Source organism: Miniopterus natalensis, chromosome 13 (assembly GCF_054644295.1).
Source record: "Miniopterus natalensis isolate mMinNat1 chromosome 13, mMinNat1.hap1, whole genome shotgun sequence".
NCBI classification, from domain to species: Eukaryota; Metazoa; Chordata; class Mammalia; order Chiroptera; family Miniopteridae; genus Miniopterus; species Miniopterus natalensis.
In genome coordinates, this window is record NC_142093.1 from 20,066,439 (window position 1) to 20,090,191 (window position 23,753).

Genomic DNA, 23,753 nt, shown 5'->3' on the forward strand with positions numbered 1-23,753 from the left:
CTGACTTCTGGCACTTCACCCAGGCCCCAGGTACCTGCCTCACTCTTCTGTCTTTGAAAACCAAGGTCCCAGCTTTTGTCAGTTGTACTTTGTAGCCATTACCAAGGCCCTTTTGCAGTGAGTTTCTGCTTCTTTCTAAAACTTTTTTCCTGCTGACTGGGAGGCTACCCCACCATTTCTCACAGCCTAGGGCAGCTTCAGCCAACTTCCATCAGAATGTGATATTGGGAGTTGACAGAGTCCAATCTAGCTAGTACATGTTGGGTAGTGTGAAGGTCCTGTACTTTGGCCCTGTGGTACAGCCATGTGACCACGACAAAGCTCTGTGTCATAGACAAGGTCAGGACAAGAAAAGGCATGATGTCCCAGGAGAGCTGTGTTAGCACTCGAGGAAAAAGTATTATCTAAAGAATGCTATTCGCAGCCACTCTGCTTAACCATTCCCATTAGTATCTTGCAGCAGCTTCCTTGGAAATCAGTTCTAACAGACTCCAGACTGAGCAACAAGCAGCATCTGGTCTCAATGCACCCACCCCAAGACATCCTGCAGCAGCAGCACCTGTGCACCTGGAGCTACACCAAGGCCAGGATTCCTGATGCAGGCTTATGCAAGTGACAGGCTGCTGGTGGCAGAGGGGACTGCAAATGACCATCCACTCCAATACTACCTTGGGAGGTGGCTGAGCCACCCCAGTTACTCTGTTCATGTAATGAGAGCAAGGTCAGCTAATGCTGCCCTCACAACTATGAGGGCTGACCCACTACAACCAACGTGCAACATGTTTCCTAGAAGAAAAGCCACCGCCAGGCCCCCCGACCTGCATCCACCCAGGGGCAGCCTGTCCTAAGGTAACCAAACCTCACCAGTCCCAAGGAGCTCCCCAATGGGAAGAGCGAGGGCTAACAGTGGAATTCCTCCATAAAAAGAAAGTCTCTTAGCCAAATGGTTTACTAACCCTAAGAGATGAGAGATACCCTAAAAAGGACCTAAAAATAATTTTTTAACTTTAATATTTAAAAATATTTAATTTTGAAATAGAGTGCTTGCTTACAAAGGCAAAGGTATCTGATTCACCTTTGAGTCCCTGGCACCTGGTAGTATGTTTTTGCAAACTAAATATCTGAAAGCAGCAGAGCATTAGTGGAACTCCTTGATGACCATGGGTCAGAGGGGGCCCTAGAAAACCAAGGATGACAACCAATGAATCTGTGAGAGAAGCACTAAGGACAGTACCCCACTTCTCAACCAACCCGCCATGGGCACTCTTTAGTGATAGACAGATCCAACCCAGGATATGTGCAGTCAAATGTCAAATAAATGTATTAAATCATGGGACCAGATAGGATCAGAATTTCTAAGCAATCAATCACTATTGCCCCTGGTGTATCCTCCAGCTATTAAACATCAATGAGCCAGAAAGCCAGGCAGCCCTCCCAGAGCCACACTCATAAGAGAAAAAGTATATAAATCAAAGCCAGCCAGTGTTACAACAGTCACTCCCACCCTGACACTGACAGCTTCACACCAGAGTCACACTGTATGGGGGGCCAGGAAGGAGAAGGAAGGTAGTGAGAACCTGAAGAGGCATCCGCTGACAGAGAAGACAGGCGGCAGCTAAGTGGGCACTTCTTTGAAAGAACGGTAAAGTAGCCATTTGCAACCTTTCTGGCTCTTATGTACCCTAAAGAATTTTGAAAATCTATGCCTATCCTTTTGCATGTTAGTTTAACAACTAAAACTTTTCATTGTAAGTTAAAATAGTTGCAAGTAATAGTTTCTGGTGTATTGTAAACAATGGCTTAAACTATTAAGTCACAACCACCTCGGTCCCAATCCTTGTGAGGCCCAGCTGCGCTTGGGTTCTGGAAAAACCCCCTTACTACATGGGCTGGTTTTAATGAGTTTCTGAGACCTGCAATCAGAAGAGGTTTGGCTCAGACAGGAGTCAGCAGAGACTTCCTGAGGAAGGCAGCCTGATGGACCAAGGACATTAATGGCTTTATCAAAAGGACCTAGACACAGGTGGGCAAAGTGCATGAATAGACAGGTCAGGAAAAAAGAAATAAAACTTACCTTTAAAAATAAAAAGATTTTTTTGCCCAGCCGGGCGTGGCTCAGCAGTTGAGCGTCGACCTAGGATCCAGGTGATCAGGGTTTGATTCCCAGTCAGGGCACATGCCTGGTTGCAGGCTTGATCAATGACTCTCTCATCATTGATGTTTTTCTCTCTCTCCCTCTCCTTTCCTCTCTCTGAAATCAATAAAGATATATTTAAAAAAAAAAAAAAAAAGATTTTTTAAATTAAGAATAAATTTTAAATAAAAGATATTCAACATCACTAATTACAATAGAAAGGCAATTTAAACCAAAGAAATTTTATCACTTACCAGACTGACAAAGGAGGGGGAAGAGCAGGCACTATCTCTTTTAGTGAGGAACAGCTATCAAAATTGGGAATGCACATTCTCTTTGCTTATAAGTCTGACTTCCAGAAATTATCCTACAAATATACTCAGTAATATAAATGACAAAAGGATTACACATTAAAGCAGTGATTATAAAAGCAAAAACTGTAAGACTAAATAACCATCACAAGGAGATAAGTTAGCCCTACCAGCTTTGGCTCAGTGGTTAGAGGCAACGGCCTGAGGACTGAAGGGTCCCGGGTTCCATTGTGGCCAGGGATGCATACCTCGGTTGCAGACTCGATCCCCAGTCCTGGCCATGTGCCGGAGGCAACCAATCGATGTGTCTAACACTGATGTTTCTCTCTCTCTCCCCCCTCTCTCCCTTCCTCTCTCTGAAGTCAATAAAGATATATTTTTAAGAAAGAAAAGAAAAATAAAGCAGAGAACTATCTCCAAATCATGAGTTGTAAGAATGTATAGTGCCATTTAGGCAAAAATAGAACAGGCAGAAAAGGAAAATGCATCTATATCTATGAATAGAACATGCCTGAAAATAAACAGGAAACAGAGGCAATGGGGGTGGAGAAAACATAAGGTCAGCACAGAAAGCATCTTGTGTGTCAGAAACTGAAGTAATACTCAAAGACTAACAGGGGCATGTCAACAGGACACAGAAACCAAATTTGGGCTGAATTTGAGCATCAGAATGAATAACAACAGAGATGGTTATTACACTAAATAAAAAAATTAAACTTTTTAAAACGGGGTTACTCATCTTCACTGAAAAATGTTAACACTGTAGAAGAAATGACGGGTAGAAAGTCACCTTTTTACAACCACCTTAAAAATAAATGATTCAGCCTAGCCGGGCGTGGCTCAGCGGCTGAGCATCCACCTAGGATACAGGCGATCGGGGTTTGATTCCTGGTCAGGGCACATGCCCGGGTTGCAGGCTCGATCCCCAGTCGGGGGCGTGCAGGAAGCAGCCGATCAATGACTCTCATCATTGATGTTTCTCTCTCTCTCTCTCTCCCTCTCCTTTCCTCTCTCTGAAATCAATAAAGATATATTTTAAAAAATAAATGATTCAAAGAATCACCAGTGAAAACTAACACTGGGTGCAAAACTACTGAAGATAGGATATTCCCAGACTCAAATATCATCCCACAGATTACTTATAAATTACAAAGGGGACTGGGTATCTTTACAAGGGAGAAATCTGACAGCCATCTTAATTATCTAGTTCAAATCACCAATAATGGGACAAACTAGTATCAAGTACCATATGATATGATAAGGATACCACACCATATATGAAGAATTCCTAACAAAATTGTTTAACCTGGATCCAATCATAAGGAGATAATTAGACAAATCCAAGGTAAGGATATTCTGCAAAACACTGGCCTGACCTCTTCAAATAGGTGAATGTCATGAAGGACACTGGGAACTGTTCTGGATAAAAAGAGACTAAAGGAGTATCACCACTAAATGCAATGGGTGATTCTTGAGTGGATCCTGGACCCAAAACAAAAATAAAAACAAAAACCAACTGCTGGTGGAAATGGTACAGTCTGGCAGTTCCCCAAGAGTTACATATGGAGCCCTGGCCAGTGTGGCTAGTTGGTTGAGCACCATCCTGTGCACTGACAGGCTGCCGGTTCGATTCCCGGTCAGGGCACATGCCCAGGTTGTGGGCTCACTCCCTGGCTGCAGAGGGCAGCCAATCGATGTTTTTCTCACATCAATGTTTCTCTCTCTCTCCCCCCCCTTCCTCTCTCTCTAAAAATCAATTTAAAAAAACACATTAAAAAAAGGAAAGTTAAATATGGAGTTACCATATGACCCAGCATTTCCACTCCTCACTATATACCCTATGTCCATACAAATACTTTTGTACCAGGTGTAGAATTGTGCACCTGAAACCTATATAATTTTGTTAACCAGTGTTGCCCCAATAAATTTAATGAAAAGGAAAAAAAAATTGTATGCCAACATTTATAAAAGCATTATTCATAATAGCCAAAAAATGGAAATAATCCAAATATTCTTTAACTAATGAACAGATAAACAAAATGTGCTATATCCATATAATGAAATATTATTCAGTCATAAAAAGGAATAAAGTACTGATACATACTACAATATGGATGAACCTCGAAATAATTACACAGAGAGCGCCAGTTACAAAACATCACATATTGTATGATTATACAGTAAACCCTCGATTTTTCAGACCTCAGTTTAACGGGCTTCAAACTTAACAGACAAAATTTCTGGTCCATATATCAGATGTGAAAATTAACACCCTATTAATTTTTAAATGCTTTTAACCAAGATTTGCTTATAATTAACAGGTTGCCTTTTGTTACTGGTTCACTGTTATTTTTAACAAATTTTAGCAAATAGGTCATAAATTGGGAAAAACATTGTAGTAATTTCACTAACATAAATGTTACATATCTACAACTATAATCTACAAATTTAAATCCAAGAGTCACCGCTCGTAAACAATGTTCAGCAAACAGCATGTGATCACACCACACTGGGAGCAGTAATTGGTTCCATTGTCGGGTGGCTTGACTTTCTGCAGCAGTTTTAACACATGCTGGCCAATGTTCTTGCATTTGTTTACTCTCGGTGACTGGTGAATGCACTCATTTACTAGACCTATTCAGTATAAATTTAAAATTACTGTAATACATATAGAAAACTTTTCTGTGAAATTAAAGTTCTCATACTTAATTTTAATTACACAAATTGTCTACATAAGTAAAAACAGGTAAGCTAATTTGTCAGTTTTTTAACATATGTATTCAGAAAACCTACTTTATTATATGACTTTCAGCTTTAATGGCACCCCCACCCCACCCCAATTATGTTGAGGTTTTACTGTATTTATATGAAATGCCCAGAAAGAAAAAATCTAGAGACAGAGAATAGATTAGTGGTTGCCTAAGGTTAGGAGGTAGGGTGGGGAAAGGGAGTGACTGCTAATGGGGCAAAGGGTTTCCTCTTAAGGTAATAAAAATGTTTAAAAACTGATTTGTGGCAATGGTAGAACAACTCTGAATATAGTAAAAACCACTGAATTGTATACTTTAAATAGGTACATTGTATGGTATGTGAATTAAATCACAATAAAACTGTTATTTTAAAAACCGTAACTACGAAGGACACATTATGAGGATACCTGAGGAAAATTAGAGACAATATATTATATATCAGTATTATCAATGTTAAATTGGGTGTGAAACTGAGTTATATCCTTATTCTTAGGAGACACTGGCTAAAGTATTTATGGCTGAGTCATCATAATTCTATAGCTTAATCTTAAATGATTCATCAGAAACCAAATGTGAGTATGTACATACATTCATTGTGTGCCTGTGCTTGTGAGAGAGAAAAAGCAAAGGTGACAATAATTGATAACTGGTGACCTAAGTGAAGGATACACAGGTGTATTCTGTACTGTTCTTACAATGTTTCTGTCATCTGAAATTTTTTCAAAATAAAAATTGGGGGGAAATAACAAATAATAAAGTTTAGACTTATACATGACAGCTTCCTAGCCTGTGGGAATGCTACTGTTTACAAACACAATATTTTATCCTCAGTAATAAATCACCATCCTTTGCCAAGGCAAGATACAGGCCACCACTTCATATACAGTAAAATTCCACCGTTTTCAACATTAATATAGGGTGTGTGAGTCTACCAATTGTGATGGCACAGGAAATTAATGTCTAAATGAACTGTGTGTTACAGGTACATTTCACTACGGGGGAAGCAGTTTTCCTGGAAGGAAGCATATGGTAATCATCCATATACCATTAGCCTCCTTTTACTTGACTTTAAGGAACCATTTTGTAAAGATTATCTGGTGCCAAATTAAAAAGAAAAAAATTAGACTCAGGTCTAGATGCATCTGGTGTTCTGAAATTATTTTGAAAGATCATTTTAAAAACTTCAAACTTGAGATTTTTTTCATTCATGTATTTATTCCACAATCAAAATAAATCATAATTTAAAAATCATAACATTTTTTAAAGGTAAAGGAGACTTTGTGTCACAGCTTCATTAATAAAACAGACATCGATTTAAAATGCAACACTAAACAGGTGTTCTGTTCCCATGGTGGAATAAATACATAATAATTACACATAAAATTTCACTGAAGATCTGGGATGAGGCAAATAACCCTTTGAAACAAACTGCCCAATGAATAGAGGCATGCTGCAAATAATTTCTATTAACATTTTATGGCAAGATGGAAAAATCCCCAAGGTAACTACACACTCAAACCCCTCATTTCGTGCATCTGGCCTTGGCTTTTGTCTTCCTTCCTCAGACATATCCAAATCCAGAAAGGCTTCTGCACCCATGCTCAAAAAGGCCACTGTGAGTCCCCAAGGACCTCAGCACAGACTGCCATTAATGACTCTGTATGCAACCTTCATCCAGGACCTCCAGGGAAATCAAGAGCCCAAACTTGAAGAGCAGCAGCATTTCTTTGAACAATAGTTTTAACTGTCAAGTGAGCTGTGACAGGCCATGTGCATTTCATACACAAACCAAAATACTGTCTTACTATCTTTTTTTTTCCTTGCAAAATGTTAAGTAGGCCATTCAAGTACAGAAACAAAAATTCAAAGGGTTTATGCCAAAAAGCAAACCAGTCTTTTGCAGCCCAACTCATTTGTTTCTAGGCTGTGAAGCCATGTAGAGGGCAATCAGGCAGTAGATGGTCCCTCCCAATGTCAGTGCCATGGTGGTCCGGTAAAGCATTTGGTCAGGCAGGCCTCGTTTCAGGTGGATGGGCACACCATCAGATTTCTTGAAAGAAAGAATTATCAAGGACATGGTTGATAAGAAAAAGATCTTTAATTTAAGCTAATAAAGAAGAAATGTCTCTACTTTATAACTAATCCATCAAGCCATTACAGTGGAAAAAGCCCTAACACATAAAAATGCTAACTGAAATACTAGTATATTTTCTTATAAATGTAACTAAAGCTTGTAAATCCAAAGTCATTCTTCCAAAACGCAGTCTCAGGAATGCACATGCAACAAATTCCAAATTTCTAAGGAATTTATCATATTGTTTAACTAAAAAAGAAGCACTGGTGACTTTTTTTTTTTAAAGATCAAGGTATCCAGCAGCTAACCAAAGAACTATAGGTACAAGAAATTCTCTATATTTAGTGTGACTTCCTGATCATTAGTGGATGAAGTCTGAGCATACCAGGTCAGTTCATAGATTCAATTCCATTTTTTTATTCAGACATCTTCTTTCCATTAAGGTGTTAAACCTCTGTTTAATAATGAGACTCTATAAATTTAATCCATTATTTTTCAGTCTCCAAAAGCCCTCCCCACTGCAACTCAAAACCCCACCCAGCTCAAGACTTACTTATCAGATAAAAGGGATTAAACTGATCAAAAGTCCCCAAGCCAGTCCTGAATCTGGACATATTTTTGAGGAGGGAGAAGCTACCTTACAGCAACAACAGTAACAGTCACTACCACTCCCATGGCACCTGAAAAATAGTTGGGTCACTAACCTCTCAATTATCTGTATAGAGATTAATGTTAACAAAACTTTAAAATCCAATTCTGGCTTCTCTCTGTTGATCAGCAAACCCAAAGGAGCTTCCTCCACTTCTAGCAACAACTCAGTGAATTTTAATATCAAGGAAGCAAAAAACAACTAGAAAACTCTGTCAAATGTCACTGCATGTATCACAAAGCCAAATATATATTGGATTATTCACAATGTTATTATACATTATACACACTACTGCTTCCTCCATTCAATATATGCAATTTGAAAACATACATACCCTCAAATACTGATGAAGAAATTAATCACCCTCTCTCTCATCAGTTTCTACCTACATTGAGTTGTACTACTTTATGGCTCAAAAAAAAACTAAAATCAAGAGAATCCTATTTAAGGAAAAAAAAGAGAAGGTGGACATTAAGACTTGGTTTCACAGGGTTTTTTTAAACCTATTTATTTCACAGGCTTCTCTGTTCTAGAGTGTCTCCTCTCACCTGGAAAAACTTCTGTAGCTCTGGAACTTTGTTTTTCCCAGCATAATCATACGCAGTATAATTGGAAGTCAGTTTAGTTGGTGTGGCAAATATAATAGGCGGTGCTTCTGTGGAAGCCACAGGCTTTAATCCCTGCAGGAAAAAAGGGAAATGTCCAGTTGAAAGTATGTCTGGGCATCCGAACAAGCCTTTCAAGGAGCAGGCTGTCAAGAATAGTGGAGGCAGTCATTCAACCGCGTGAGAGGGAAGGAAAGCTTCTCCAATTCTGTATTACAAGGCCTTTAATTTTTTAAGTTTAAGGTTTAAAGTCCTTAAACTTTCAACAAAACACCCCAGGTCCTCTACAGCACCCTTGTCAAGAACTCCCTGCCTTTAAGAAGGGGGAGGAGCGAGGGAGACATAGGGAGAGAGGAGCAAACATCAAAGGCCTAATCTGAATTTTAGAAATACCTATTGTGTCTGTCTTATCAAACCAGTAAAACATTTATAATCTGTATAAGCTTTGATTTTATTTCAAGAGAGACCTGCCTGTCCCTTTTCTTCTCTTGGTGAGCTGATGTACTAACATGGAATCTCTAACCCCAAAGAGGGTTCAGATTCTTTTCAGACACACAGTAAAGAAATATCTCAATCTGGAAAAGCCTGTAATAGTAAAAGAGTTGTCTTTCAGAACCAGAAAACAAAACCAAAACAATATAATAAACCCGTAAGTTAAAAAATAATTTAACTTTATAAAAATAAAAAAGGAAATCTCAGTGTTCTCATCTGTGACATGTGTATGATAGTACCTACCATTGAAAGGACTGCACGAGATAATAAATGTGTGCCTAAAGTAGTGTCTGGCACCTGCAGGTATTCAATAAGTATAAACTGAATGAGATTTGGGGGTTAACATAGGTTTACTATTTGTAGCTCCCTCAGCTACATGGATATAGGAAGGATAAACCCACAGGCTTAAAAAAAAACCTAAGAGGTCACACCTTCAAGTCTTTGCCCATACGTCACCTTCCCTTAAAGACCCTTTTTAAAACTGCATGCCCTCCCCCTTAACCTGCTAACAATCTATCCCCCTTTTCTGCCTTATTTTTCTCCATAGCGCTTATCACCATCAACATACTATATTCTACTTTGTCCACTTTGTGCCTCCCCCATACTGCAATGGAAGTCCCAGGGGGGCAGGATTTGGGCATGTTTTGTTCACTGCTCTTTATTTCCGAAGACTTAGAAAAGCAACTAGCACAGGAGAGCATTCAGTAAATATTTGTAGAATGTACAAATAAACTAAGGAAGTCTACAGTTTCACCACAATGTAGACTTGAATATTTCAGAACCAAAGTAATGTAAATCAGCACTTGATGGTTGAGCCTCCCACAGCAATGAGAACGCTGAAAGCTGTTCTTAAAATAAGTGGACTATAGACTAAACAGAAAACACAGGCTTTGCTTATTAATATTGATTGACTCTCTGGGCTGTCTACCCAATCACCACCTCTACAATTGACTAAAAGCCACTCAACCACAACCACATTTAGTATTTTCTTCGTAGTCTACTTTAGTTGCTCCAAATTTTTAAAGAGAAAAGCAAACGTGGTTTTTTCCCATGAAAGTTAACTGGCCCAAAGTTTTCCTTTTCTCCTACCTTTTAGGTATTTGGAGGAGGAAGAAACTGGAGAAATAAGAGTTATTCAAAAACTTATTAAATTTTAAATGACAGAAACCTATGAACTTTTTCACTGTGCTTTAGGACTATAAACAAGTTTCAATCCACAGTGGCTAAAGTCCTTTATTTCTAACTGCGAGCCAGATACCACCAACTGCACGTTTCCCTGACACCTCACACTCCGCGTGTCCAAAATCCACCCAGTGCCTCACAAGTCTGCTCAGGGGCTCCCTGTTTCTGTGCAAAGCATCACCAGCCTCCCATTTCCCAGTCTTCCTGAATTCCTCTTTCCTCATCAGTTGCTAAACCCTTATCATCAGACCTCTGACTCTCCATTCCTACTCAGGAGACCTTGAACTATTTTATGGGTGTAATAGGCTTCTCTGGCACTGGTCTCTCCCACTCAGATTGTTTTCAAAGCACAGCTTTAGTCATAGTTGCTCCTCCACAAACCTTTCATGAAACTAAGGGTAAGAAGCATGTCCCTGTTTCAACCTCTGGGCAAGGCTCTCCCACAACTTTCTACATTAAGTTGCTTTGTAAATTCCTACTCATTTCTCACAAAATTAAGTCCTACCATCCTAGACCCTTCATGATCTACCTCCATGCACCACAGCCAAACTTAATGATTCCCCAGTTGTCCTCCCCATCACTCAGTTCCCTCTACCTAGAATATCATTCTGCCAGTTTAAATACGAGAGGAACTACGAAGTCATATGGTAAATTTTCACTTTTTAACAAATTGCCAAACTGCTTTCCAAAGTGACTACACCATTTTACATTCCCACCAGCAATGTACTAGTGTTCCAGATTCTCCACATTCTCAACACCACCTGTTTTCTGCCTTTTTTATTTTAGCAGGTACAAACGGGTCTCTCACTGTGGTTTTGATTTGCAGTTCGCTAACGACTAATGATGTTGACCATCTTTTCACTTGTTTACTGGCCTCAATTTAATGGCACCACATATGAAGGTAAGGGAAATGCTTTTCAAGCAACCACTGGAAAATACCCCCCCACACAATTACTTGCCATTAAGTTGACTTATAAATCTCTACGAACACTATTGTTAGAGAACTAGCTTTTTCATATTAGGTGGCTCAGTGCATGTTCAGTTATTCAATGCACTTTACATAATACTGAAATTTATAAACGTCTACATTTTCCAGTGTGCTAATGTTTCCAAGAAAGGAAAAATTGAAGTGATCCTCTAATTACCGAAAGCAGAACACCTGGTTTGGGGGATGCCTGTCAAAATCACCCTGAAATCTACAATTCATACAAAGTTTACATGTTATCACGTCTTTCAACATAGTTTAAGAAATCCATAAGTAACTAAGAAGTTCAAATTCTTAAGAGAAACACAATTCAAGAGGTGCTAGAAACCTGAAAGCCTTAGCTGCACCAAATGCATCTCAGCGTAATCTCTGTTCTGAGTGCCAAGTCAATTTCAATATATGTTCATTTTAATCTAAAACTTCATTTTTTCCTTAGTAGGTAACAAAACCTAGATTATGCTAAAACTACTAAAAGAACATCTACAACCACCAACAGGTCAATTGTGATATATTCATATAAATCCTACACAGCAATACATGTAACATGAATGAACTTCAAAAACATTGAGAAAAAGAAGCCTTACACAGAAGAGTACTGTGTGGTTCCACTTATATGAAATTCAAAAATAGGCAAAACTATCTATTTATAGTAATAAAAGTCAGAATAGGGAGGTGGACAGGGACTGGCAGGGCAAGAGTAAGAGGGAAACTTCTTAGGGGTAATGTGTGTTAAAACTCATCAAACTGTAACTTTTAAGATGCATACATATACTTTCTTTATAGTAGAAACAGATATGATAGAAATGGTTGTTTTCCTATATTTGTAAAAAAAAATCACTGTGAACAATTCCTTCTTTAGACCTCATTACCAATTTGGTTTCAGTGACACCACACTGGTTTCCCTTCTAATTCTGGATTGTTCCTTTGATAAATTTTCCTTCTCCACCCTCCATGTAGTCTAATTATATTCCCACCTTTCTTCCCTATATGCTCCCTGGGTGATCCCCCACCCCCATCCCCACCCCACCAGATACAACTACCACCTATGGGCTGAAGACGCCCAAATCTATTAAATTCCATATTCACAAGTCCAGCTGTTACCAGACCTATCACACGCTCAACATTTATAAACCTAGACCCTTCCCCCGCAACTCCAGCCACCCCCACAAAATTTGCCCTTCTTCTTGCCCTCCCTATTCTAGTTAACAGCACATCTAATCTTAGATTGAAATCATTCTTTTTTGTTTTCATTTTTTGTTTTGTTTTGTTTTAATCCTCACACCAGGATATTTTTCCCCCTTTGCTTTTTCAGAGAGAGTGGGAGGGAGAGAGAGAGAGAGAGAAAGAGAGAGAGAGAAAGAGAGAGAGAGAGACAGACAGACAGACAGACAGACATCGAGTGGTTGCCTCCCACTCGCGCCCCAACCAGGGCCGAGCCCGCAACCGAGGTACGTGCCCTTGGCCGGAACCGAACCTGGGAGCGTTCAGTCCACTGGCCGAGGCTCTAACCGAGCCAAACCAGCCAGGGCTGAAATCATCCTTAAACACCACCCCACACATACACCTTGGGCAAATTTCAGTGTCCCGGGGAAAAAGGTTAACACTGGAACATCCTTTACACGCGACCTGGGCGCCTTGCTATCCCAGCCCAGCTTTCCAACCGCCCATCTTATCCCCTCCCCACACCGCTCCGGGAGGGTGAGCAATGAGGACGATGCAGCTCAGGCTCCGCGTTGGAAGAGTCGCTACCCCCTGCCCAGTACCAGCCGCCCGCCCAGGGCTCCTAGTCACCTCACGGACTATGTACTACAGCTGCCCCAGAGGAAACTGAGCTCACATCAAAGTGACTGGGTCAAGGTCGTAAAAAACAGCAAAGCCAGGATTTGAGCACAAACTAAGAATACAGGACTCTCAAGTCCCTCATCTCTACAACACAAGCCGGAGACTGAAACTCCAACTGGCAAACCCGAATGAAACCAGACCACTCCAACAACAGGCACCTGTCCCCCACTCTGCAGGCGGAGCTGGTCTCAGGACCGGTCAGTCCCCGATTCCGACGAGACGGCCTCCCCGGGCCCCACCCCTGCCCTCGGGGCCGGCACTCCCGCTCCCCATCTCCCTCTCGGGCTGCGGCGGGTCACCGACGGGACGTGAGCAAACGCAAGCCGGGCCCCTCAGAAGGACAGGGCCCAACTGCGCACTCGGGACGGTCACGTTCCGTGTCCCGCCGACCCCACGACACGCCCCAGGAGCCACAGCAGTGAGTCTGGGGGTCACCTTGACCCCTGCCGAGTGCCAGCCCCAGCTTCCTGCCCGGCCAGCTCTGCGGGGGGAACACCTACAGAACTAGGGGCGTCCGTGGCGCCGCCAGCGGGCGCGGAGAGGCGCCGGGAGGAGCGGGCGAGCGAGACCGGAGCGCGGGGCGCCTCCCCGGCTCGGGCCGCGGCCGCCTGGCGAAGGGGCTCGGGACCCCTCCCGGCGGAGCCGGCGCCGCGCCGCCCTACCTGCGGGCTGTAGGCGTGGGAAGCCCCCGCGCCCACCAAGTTCTGCGTGAAGCCGCTGAACTTGTAGTACATGGCGCCGTCCCGCTCCCGCAGCCGCAGCCCGCGCGACCGCCCCGAGGAAGGACCCTGCCTCCCGCGCGGGTCCCGAGGCTGGCCAAGGACACGGCGCGGGGGGCGGGCTGCCCAGGGAGAGCGCCTAACATAAAATATGCCCTTTTAAGCCGCTAGAGGAAGAAGCGGGCCCTAAGAGCCAAGAAAGGCAAAACCGCTCCTAGGAAAGCGCGGAGAGTCGCGATAGCAGGGTTCGTAGACAATACGAGGTTCCCCTTTTCCGCAAGTTTGGATTCGGGCAGTGCTAAGACGCCCTAGAAAGTGCGCAGGCGCGCGGTGGACCGGGCGGAGGCCGAGGGACCAGCCCCGGTGAGCAGCGCGAGCTCTGGGCGGGGCCTAAGGCGGGGGCGGGGCCTGGCGGGTGACCACGCCCCTCTGGTGGAACCGCCGGGACGGCGAGGTCGCCGCCGGGCCCGTCGGGCGGAAGGCGCCTCTCCCTCCGCGGAACCCACGCGCCCCTGGCCGTCTGTCCTTCCTCGTGTGCGCGCAGCCCGAAGGCGGGCGGCCCGGGAGCAGGTGCTCGGCGGCCGAGCCTCCGGGACGCTGGGCGCAGGGAGCTAATGAAAACCCGCAGCCCCTGCGGGAGCCGTCGAGCTCGGCGGGCTGGGGGCGTCGCCCCGACCGCAGGAAGCCAGCCTCCCGGGCGTCGGGTAGGGAAGGCGCGCGGCCTGCCGCAGGCGCCGGGCGTGAGCGCTGCGGGGCAGTTTCCTCGGCCGAGCCGCGCGGGCGCCGGGCCCGCCCTCCCCCGGCCCCGCCCTCCCCCTCCCCCGGCCCCGCCCTCCCCCTCCCCCGGCCCCGCCCTTCCCCGGCCCCGGCCCCGCCCTTCCCCGGCCCCGCCCCCGGCCCGGGGCGCGCTCCGCGGGGCGGGGACCTCGAGGCGGGAAGGCGCGCGCGGCCGTGGGCGCCAGGAGAGCTCGCGTTGCCATGCGAAGGTGTTCCGGCCCCCCTGGGTGCGAGGCCCCGTGTGAAGGGCGCGGCCTGGGCGGCGAGGCTCCTCCGCGCTCCCCCGCCCGAGGCTTCGCGGGCGCCAGGGAAGGCCCGCGGCGCGGCCGGGACGCGCGCTGCCCCACGAGGGAGCCCCTGGCCTTTAACGGGGGGGAGGGCGCTGCTGTCCCTCCCCTCGGGCAGGAGGGCGAGGCCGGAGGAGTTAGGACCCTTGCCCCTTCCGCTCTAGTTAGTGACGGCCGGTCACCTGCCTCCAGAGCCTGCGCTGCGGCCCGCCCGCGAGACTCGGCGGTTGAGGGTGAACCTATGATCCAGGAGGTCACCTAGGATCCAGGAGGTCACCTAGGAACCAGGAGGTCACCTAGGATCCAGGAGGTCACCTAGGGCCCAGGAGGTCACCTAGGATCCAGGAGGTCACCTAGGGCCCAGGAGGTCACCTAGGATCCAGGAGGTCACCTAGGAACCAGGAGATCACCTAGGATCCAGGAGATCACCTGGGATCCAGGAGGTCACCTAGGAACCAGGAGGTCACCGCTGGATTCCAGGAGGGGCACATGGCCCCTTACAGGTCGGCCTCCAGTAGGGGGCCTGCAGGAAGCAGCCGATGGGTGACTCTCTCCTCACTGATGTTTCTTTTTCTACTTTCCGCTCTCTGAAATCAATAAAAATAAATTTAAAAATAATAATAATCTTTAAAAAAGTGAGTCTGTGCTCTTAAGCACTACCTTATAGATAAATAGGTATAAATCCATTCTGGGAAAAGGGATGAAGGCTGAGCACTCATACCTAGAAAGGCGAATGCGCTTGCTGGCAATTATTGAGTGGACGAAAAGGCCTCTCATAGAGTTTAGGTTGAAGAGAGAAATTATTTAGGACGGCTCTCTATCTCCCTCCCACTGTCTTCTAAACATATTTTGGAAGAAGAAAGTAGAGAATATTACTCAACTTTTCACTGCACTAAGGTGTACCAGCTTCTTGAGGTATAAAGGTGCTTGTCAACACTGGTTATTTTCTTAGAGTTTCTGCCATCTGATTTTAGATCCTGCAAGACATAAATTAAGAATCCTGAAAATGTTACAACAGCCGGGCTGTTCAGTGGGAGATGAAATGTCAGTAGCAGAGTGTGGGTTGGGATGTCACATGGAGTGGCTGATCAGAGGAAGATTCTGTCTCATTTCCCAAATAAAACACAGCACACTCTGACAGCACCAAAGCACTCGACTCTCATTCTTATTTGCATGTCCCACCCAATATCAAAGCATGATCTCCCTCATATCGTGATTCCTTCAGGTTGTTCCCTTAATTCTATTCTGAGGAGAAGTGACCACAAATCACAGTGCAGAGAAGCTTGTCAGTCGCCAAGTAATTTGAGTGAGTGCAAACGCCCGCCTGGCTCGGGTGAGTCTGCATGGGGCTGCTGCTCCATTTGTGAGGCCTATGTGCTAATGGCCTCTGGCCGGCTGCTCCTGAAAGCACTTGGGAAGGACAGAAGACTAATATAAATTTTAAATTGAGTTGTACTGAATGTAGATAGGAACTGCCTCCTTGTGAAATAGTTTTTAATTTTTTTAAATTCTCCAATTTTTTCAGAATTGACCTTTTTTTTTTAATTGACATTTGGTGGGTTTGGCACACTTAAAGCCTGTGGCCCTTTAGTAGTTGAAGTCATTGTGTTTCTTTCAATCCTTCCCTGTCTTCAGAAGGGCTCATATTTCCCCTAGCTTTGGTGTTGCCAGTTGGGAGCAGAAATATGAGCAATGAGCATTTGTTCTGTGCTGATTTACCATGCAACGGGCATCTCTGGGTTATAGGCCTCCAGGAAGCCCTCCCTGCTTTCCCCCTCTTTACTGTTTCTTTGCTGCCAAATCTGCAAACTGAAGATCCTTTCTAACCTGGGGAAATATGTTTATGCAGGTGGACTGTGCCCATTCTAAGTAGATTCCCTGATGGAAGACAGACCTTTTTTATTGTGGCTTGTGTCTACCCTCTCTTTGGCAAAAAGAAAGGTAGAGGGAAAACATTTTTCCCAACATTTAAAACTGCTAGTGAGCCCAGCCGGGCGTGGCTCAGCAGTTGAGCTTCGACCTAGGATCCAGGCGATCAGGGTTCAGTTCCCAGTCAGGGCACACGCCCAGGTTGTGGGCTGCAGCCGATCAATGACTCTCTCATCATTGATGTTTCTCTCTCTCCCTCTCCCTTCCTCTGTCTGAAATCAATAAAGATATATTTTTAAAAATAATAAAACTGCTAGTGATATTCCCAAGAAAAGCATCCCCAGTAATATTGGAAAACAAAATGGAGCAGTACATGCACTTTATGATTCTCAGAACAATGACACCTGTCGTGCTATTATTCGGTAATTTTCATGTGGCAGAATTAGAAACCTCAGCTGTCATCTCTTATTCTTTGTATCAAGTAAAACCCTATCTGGTGTGGAAATTTTAAGTTTGTCTCTGAAACCTGAAATCTAGATTCTATCAATATTATTGAAAAACAATTAAACTTTTGTTAAATCATGGTATTTTCATAGCAAAGGAGTCGCGGTTTGAATGGTGCCTTCTCACACAGAGGAGGGAAAGTGGCAGCTGGGACTGCAGTTTCCGGGACAGCTTTGTTGCCGTTCGGGATGAACGTATTGACATCAACTCCCTGCTCTGACCTTTTCATTGCTGAATGTGTCAGTATGATGTGTGAAGCTGCCTCACTTTTGCCTGCCTGCTTTTTGTTATATGCAAGTCAAAAGCACATCCACGGGGATTATGGATTTAACCCAATTTTGACACATCACATTTCATTTCACTGGTTAAGAAAGGATGAGGTATGACTCATAATTTATTTTAAAATCATTTCAAATACACTTAATTATACTTAAAAAAAATTGAGATCCAGAACAAGAGTCATGCAATTTTACATTAACACCATCTATAAAAATATAGTATATACAGTGCTGTCCTATATGTAGAATGAAAGGATTAGCAGTGGCCTTCTCCAGTTTGGGGTCAGAGGGTGGTGCCCCATTATTGGGGATTCTCACTTTCTGCATCACTTGTGTCTGAAGTATTAGAATACTTTACAATGAGCATGTATGACTTTTATAAGCCCATATACATACACATAAATAATATAAAATCCCCAAAAGGCATAAAATTAAAAATTTTAAATGTTTCTACATACTTACAACCCAAATTACCAATTAATTTAGAATATTTTTTAATCACTCCCTGTGCGGATGTAAGGAGACAGTGATAGTTTCCAAGTGCTAAACCACAGGAAGGGTGATTCGAGGGCCCTTCTGCCATTAGAGTTAACAGTACAGTGGTTCTTCACCAGGCTGTTGACGAAGTGAGTGAATGAATGAACTAACGAACAAAGGAGGAAGGAACCATCTCTACATATTGCTGTGAGAAATGAGCAACCATCCTGGATATTTACATGAGTTCCCTGATTGCATGAAATTGGGTGATCAAGTGGAAAAGGAGATTAAGAACCATACACCTGGGTCTCAAGAAGGTGAATATTGCTGGATCATTTTATTCTAAGGTAGTAGAACTTCTTGTCTTTGGAAAAAATCTGCCTCTGTTCAATATCAAAACATGGGGTGCTCCATAGCCATTGAAAATCAATATGTCCAGATCCCAGGCCTGCACTAGATTTGTGATCTTAGATTAGTTTCTTAACCTCTCCTGGCCACAGGATAAAAATTTCAACTTAGGATGATTGCAAGGATTAAATAAAATAAAATAAAACATGTAAATATGAATGTCTACATGGGAAATAATATTCAGTAAAATGGTAAAGGGGGTGAAATATATGGTGATGGAAGATTCTTTGGCTTTGGGTGGTGGACACACAATACGATATACAGATTATGTATCATAGAAATGTACACTTGAAACCTATATGATCTTATTAACCAATGTCACCCCAATAAATTTTTTAAAAACCAGATCTATAGTCACTGATAGAAACCAAAATTAAATTTAGCATGACAAAAAGCATTAGAATGTTAAGTCTATTCAATTTTGTGTTTGTGTAACCTTAGCTGTTTATAATAAAAATTGTAAAAAGCTTTCCATTTCCTCAGTCCCCAACCCTTTGTCCCTTCTGCTCTTCCCTCTTCTGGTCTCCTCTTCACAAGAGTAGTAAATATCAGTTAAAGTGAGAGCTGTCAGGTGGAACCCAGTATGAAAACAGCCCCCAAAGACTTGGACTCTATCTTGAAAGCTTGAAGGCCAGAGAGAGTTGAGTGTCCCACTAAAATAATAGCCAACCTTTAGCATCCGCTTTAAAATAAAAAATGTCATTTTCAAATGCCAAATCCATAATTTTACTGGACTCCCCTTCTGCCTCAGATTCTTAAACAGTGGAGATTTGACATTTCTTAAGTTCTGCTACCTAGAAACCCAAAGTCATAGCCCAAACTTCAGACCGCCTTCTGAAGAGGGTGACGGGTACATAGGCTGGAACACCAGACCAGCCCGAATTTGAATCCCAGCTCTCCTACTGACCAGCTCGGTTATCTTTGGAAAGTTACTTCCCCACTGAGCATCTTAGAGGTGAAATGAAGGTTCTAAATCACAAGATTATTGCTGTATTACCAGGTAGCAAAGGTACCAACCGTGTTCAGTAAGTACGTGGGCTCAGCCTGCCCGGTGATTTCAGAATGGCTGACCTGGGGGGAGGGATGGCAAGGTCAGCCTGGGTCTCTTCCAAAAAATTGGACAGGTCTGTGACTATCACCATCATAGTCTGGGAAGCAAGGCCACGGAAAAAGGAGTAGGAGGAAGTTATAAATATGGGGAAGAATCTAATGGAAGGCAACCCTCCCCTTAAAAGGAAGGAGACTGGAAAGGGTACAACACTCCCCAAACCACAGCTGAGAAACCCAGCCCAAGTCAAGTCGCACTGGCCCTGGGCCTGGCAACCCCCAGCAGAGCCCCTGCCCTCCGCTGACTGACCCAGGAGAGGAATTGCCAGAGCACCAATCCAAACAACCCAGAGGTTCCCTTCCAGCAAGAGACCTACGTTGAAGCCCAGCTTTGTAACAGTGGGGAGAGCTGGAAGAAGACGCTGTTGACGTTAATTGTGTGATGTTCACATCGCATTCAACCCCCATACTTCCAGGCTGCCCTGCCCTCTTTCCTGGTCCCACTCTTACATCCTAACAGCCCATGGAGGCATACTGGAGAATGGCTGCCTCTTTTTTCACTTAAATCATGGTAGAGGTAAAAACCAAATCAAGGTGTTAATGTTTTCTCCCCTGAGCAAAAAGCAACCGATCTGCAAACACACGTAGCCTTGTTTCGGCACAGATGTCAGGAACGCGGAGCCTGTAAATCTGCCCAGGCGGTTCTGTTCTTGAATCATTAAGAACAACCTAGTGGGTGGAAGAAGAACATGAAATTGCTGTGTGCACTAATGTTTTGTTTATGGAGCAATCATTTCTAGATGTGTTTTCCTCTTTTAAGAAGAATCTTTTCTATGTTTGCCTTTTAACACCCCACCTTCCTTCCTGTCCCCAGCTCCCCCACATCCAATAAAAGGAAAGATTGAAAGCTTTACAAAAATGTCTACAAGTTTAAAGAACAGGTAGCGTTGAGTGTCTCTCTCTAAACCAATTTCGTTTACTCAACCGAAACAAATGATTTAGTACTGTGAGTAACACAGCTAACAAGTGAACTCGAACATTGTATATTGTTTAAAAATAACACCAGCTCCCAAATCATAAAAATCACTTTCCTCTTCCCATCATTGGGCAATTGAGGACCTTGTTAACCCAGTAAATTGAAAGTTCTGTGGTGCTGGGGGTGTAAAGGACAGCACAGGGAATATAGTCAATAATATTGTAACAACGATGAATAGTGTCAGGTGGGTATCAGGCTTCTCAGGGGGCATCACTTGGTAAGCCACCTAAGTGTCTAACCACTGTGCTATACACCTGAAACTAATATAATATCGAATAGCAACTGTAATTGAAAAATATTTAATTAAAGAAAGTTCTGTGGTGCTAATTATCAGCAGGATCTAATTAGTGGTTTGTGCACCTGCTGCAGGATTCTTCCCTTAACTTCACTGTGCCTCCGTTTCTTTATCTATAAAATGGGCATAATTTCCACTTTGTGAGGATTCCGTGCCTAGAACACAGTACGCACTCATTCAACAGGAACCATTCCTGTTATTACTAACAGTTGTGGCAACCGGGCAGACAGGATGGAGAAGGCTTTGACAAATCCTATGAATGCTTTTCTCCGATACACTGCCCCCCCCCCAGCCGTGGCACAGAGCCGACGCCCAGCAAATGATGGCTCACAGGCTTATTATGGCGAGAACAACCCCAGTTAGTGCCCCAGGCTTCCAGGAGCCCAGCAGTTTCTGTCCACATCTCACTGACCTACCCAGCTGCTCCCGCTGCTCCCTCCACCCTAGAAGGGGTGGGTGTGTTTGGCGAGCTCGGATGTTGTGTTTACCATCTGGGTGCGTCTTACTTTATTGCATTTTTCTCTCCTTGTTTGTGGCTTCTGGGCATTGTCCTGTCTGGCACTCGCGCCTGGTCACGTTCCCTGTGGCACTTCACCATGACGTCCCCTTGTTTCTGGCAGCTGGCTTGCTGCTAGTGCCAGAGGGAAGAGACTGGTGGCATCAGGTGCTTTAAAAGCGGGAGGGAGCAACTGCATTAAATGTTCTCTCAGGAAAATGAGCTTGGTTTTTAAAAAATGTTCCATGGAATGGATCTAATAACTTCGTTCCATAATAATTTCTCCTCTGCTCTACTTGCAAGAATTCTTTCAGAAACAATAGGATATTACTGCTTTTCAGTAGGCTAATGAGACCGCATTTCCAGAGTGCTTTCATCCAGAGGAGGGCCTTGCAGGCTTGACCCGCAACAGAAACAGGTGCAGGGAAGCCTCCCCAGCCCGATTTGGATGGGGAAGGGATGGAGAGGGGTGATGCAAGAAGAAGGCCAGTCCTGGAAATGGCTTAGGAGGTCCCTTGGGTGCCATGAGCCTCTAAATCCTTCCCTCCCTGGGAGGCTCCACAGAGTTACTTTGCCTTTTGACTGAAAGCATGTCCAGCCAATGTTCAGCGTCCAGGACAAGGTCTTAACTACAGGAATGCTAACCAGGCCGGCAGGCTTACTTCCTTCAGGCTCTGGGAGTGCTGGGGGCTGTCCATCCCCAGCCAAGCTCACTCCAGGAGCTGATCAAATTAGAGAACTGAGAGCAGCAGCCACCGGCTTTTCCAAGAGAGCTGTAATGCTGTCAGTCAACTAGCACTTAATTTCCGGTGGGTTGTAAAAGTGCCATTTATCCTTGTGAGCTTCAGGGCCAGCGGCCCGGTAGGATTCTAAGTTAAATGATGCAAGAGTAACTACTCTCGGTGAGAATTTTGTGCATCAGAATTAAAGCAAGAAAACAAAAAAACCCTAAGTCTACTTTTGTATTGATTGCAAATATTGCAGCGAAGGACTCGCTGTCCATTAAATTTCCATGATGAAGCCACGGGTAACCTGAGTTGGCCACTGGAGGCAGGCAGCCATTTAGCAGCACTTCATGGGCGCAAATGGAGCTTCGCCCTTATGACCTGGCAGGCTGTTCAGGCCAAGTTTGAGGCATCCCTCCAATAGGGGGGACCCCCGGGAATATGGGTGGAGTCAGGCTGAGAAGGATCTGCAGTGGCTCATGGGGCAGCTGGAAGGACAGCAGGAGTGGCCCTGACACAGGGAGGCGGCCGGCTGAGAGATGGCCAAACGCCGGTCTGCTGCCATTGGACATTTATACTCTCTCCTGGCTTGCAGACCTCTGACTCAGAAAATCATGGGGAAATTTTTATTTCTAAGAAGGGCCATGTAAGAAAGAAACAACTTCATGTCACCATGTAGCTGGGGTATTGGGTGGTGGGGTCTGTGTGTGATAGGGTTTGGGGAGGCAAAGTATTTCATTGACTTGTTATTTAAATTACTTCAAAGGATACAGAAATGCTGTTTAATAAGTATTACCCCAAAATGCACAAATTAACTTTGACAATAAAGGTGGGTTAGCAGTCCAGTAGAACACTGCAGTGCCCGTAATGTTCTATCGTCTGTGCTGGCCACGTGTGGCTACTGAGCACTTGAAATGTGGGCTAGCACAACTAAAGGCCTTAATTTGTCATTTTACGTCGTTTTAACTTTCTAATTTAAATAGCCACATATGGCTAGTGGCTTTGGTAGTGCATAGCACAGGTTTAAGGGAACCAAGGTGGGAAAGAGGAAGGACACATAAGAACAACTTCCCTGTCTGTCCAAGCCCTGAGAGCAGGAAATCCAACTCACTTGCTAATCAATTCAGGCCACGGGAGTGAAAAAGTAATTTCAATTTGTACTGAAAGTGCTTTAGTGCCTATCTAAATGTTGAACCATAATTGCTTCTCTTTTTCATAATTTCAGTGGGAAAAACACCATTTTATGCTTCTTGAAAAACGTCAGTGTCGTTCTTGGTATGTGCCTATCATTAATATTTCCATCTTCCAGCCATGTAGAACTTTGCCTCTGTAGGCTTCTAACATTATTTTTACAGCCAGAAGCAGAAAGTTCTGTTGCTGATGACAACCATTCCATCCAATAGTTCACTGCATGTCAACATTCTGCTTGTGAAGTGACAACTTACTCCTCTGAGAAACTTTCATATGCTGCTGACTGTGGCTCAGTAACCGGCTTGTGGTTCAGTAACAGTTCATGTCCCAGATTTGAGCACCACCCCTGGACCTGGGCAAATCCCGAGGATAAAGTAGCCTCTGCCCACAGACAGCTGGCACCAGGGAAAAGACAGTACATGGGCTTCCCTCTCACCCTCTCACCCTCCATGGCCCAAGCCCCCAGCAGGCCCTATGGAGTAGGCCCTGAAGCCCTGGACTCACCCCCTGCCAGGAGCAAAGGTCAAGGAGAGGGAACATGAGTGAGGTGGAACAATGCGAGGGGGCTCTCAAACAGGGCACAGGCTGGAAAGCAGGAGAGGAAGAGGGGATGAGGCATT

The 23,753-nt window shown here is 44.3% G+C and overlaps 1 protein-coding gene across 1 annotated transcript; it reads right to left on the reverse strand.

Annotated features, from left to right (window-relative positions):
- Positions 1-4,393: 4,393 nt before the first annotated feature.
- COX7A2L (cytochrome c oxidase subunit 7A2 like) lies at positions 4,394-13,792 on the reverse strand. The gene is made up of 3 exons (XM_087823515.1): positions 13,687-13,792; positions 8,467-8,598; positions 4,394-7,245 (listed from the first exon to the last, which is right to left on the reverse strand). Exons 1-3 carry the CDS (start codon positions 13,756-13,758, stop codon positions 7,105-7,107), a joined length of 345 nt encoding a protein of 114 aa, XP_087679641.1. The 5' UTR covers positions 13,759-13,792; the 3' UTR covers positions 4,394-7,104.
- Positions 13,793-23,753: the final 9,961 nt, after the last annotated feature.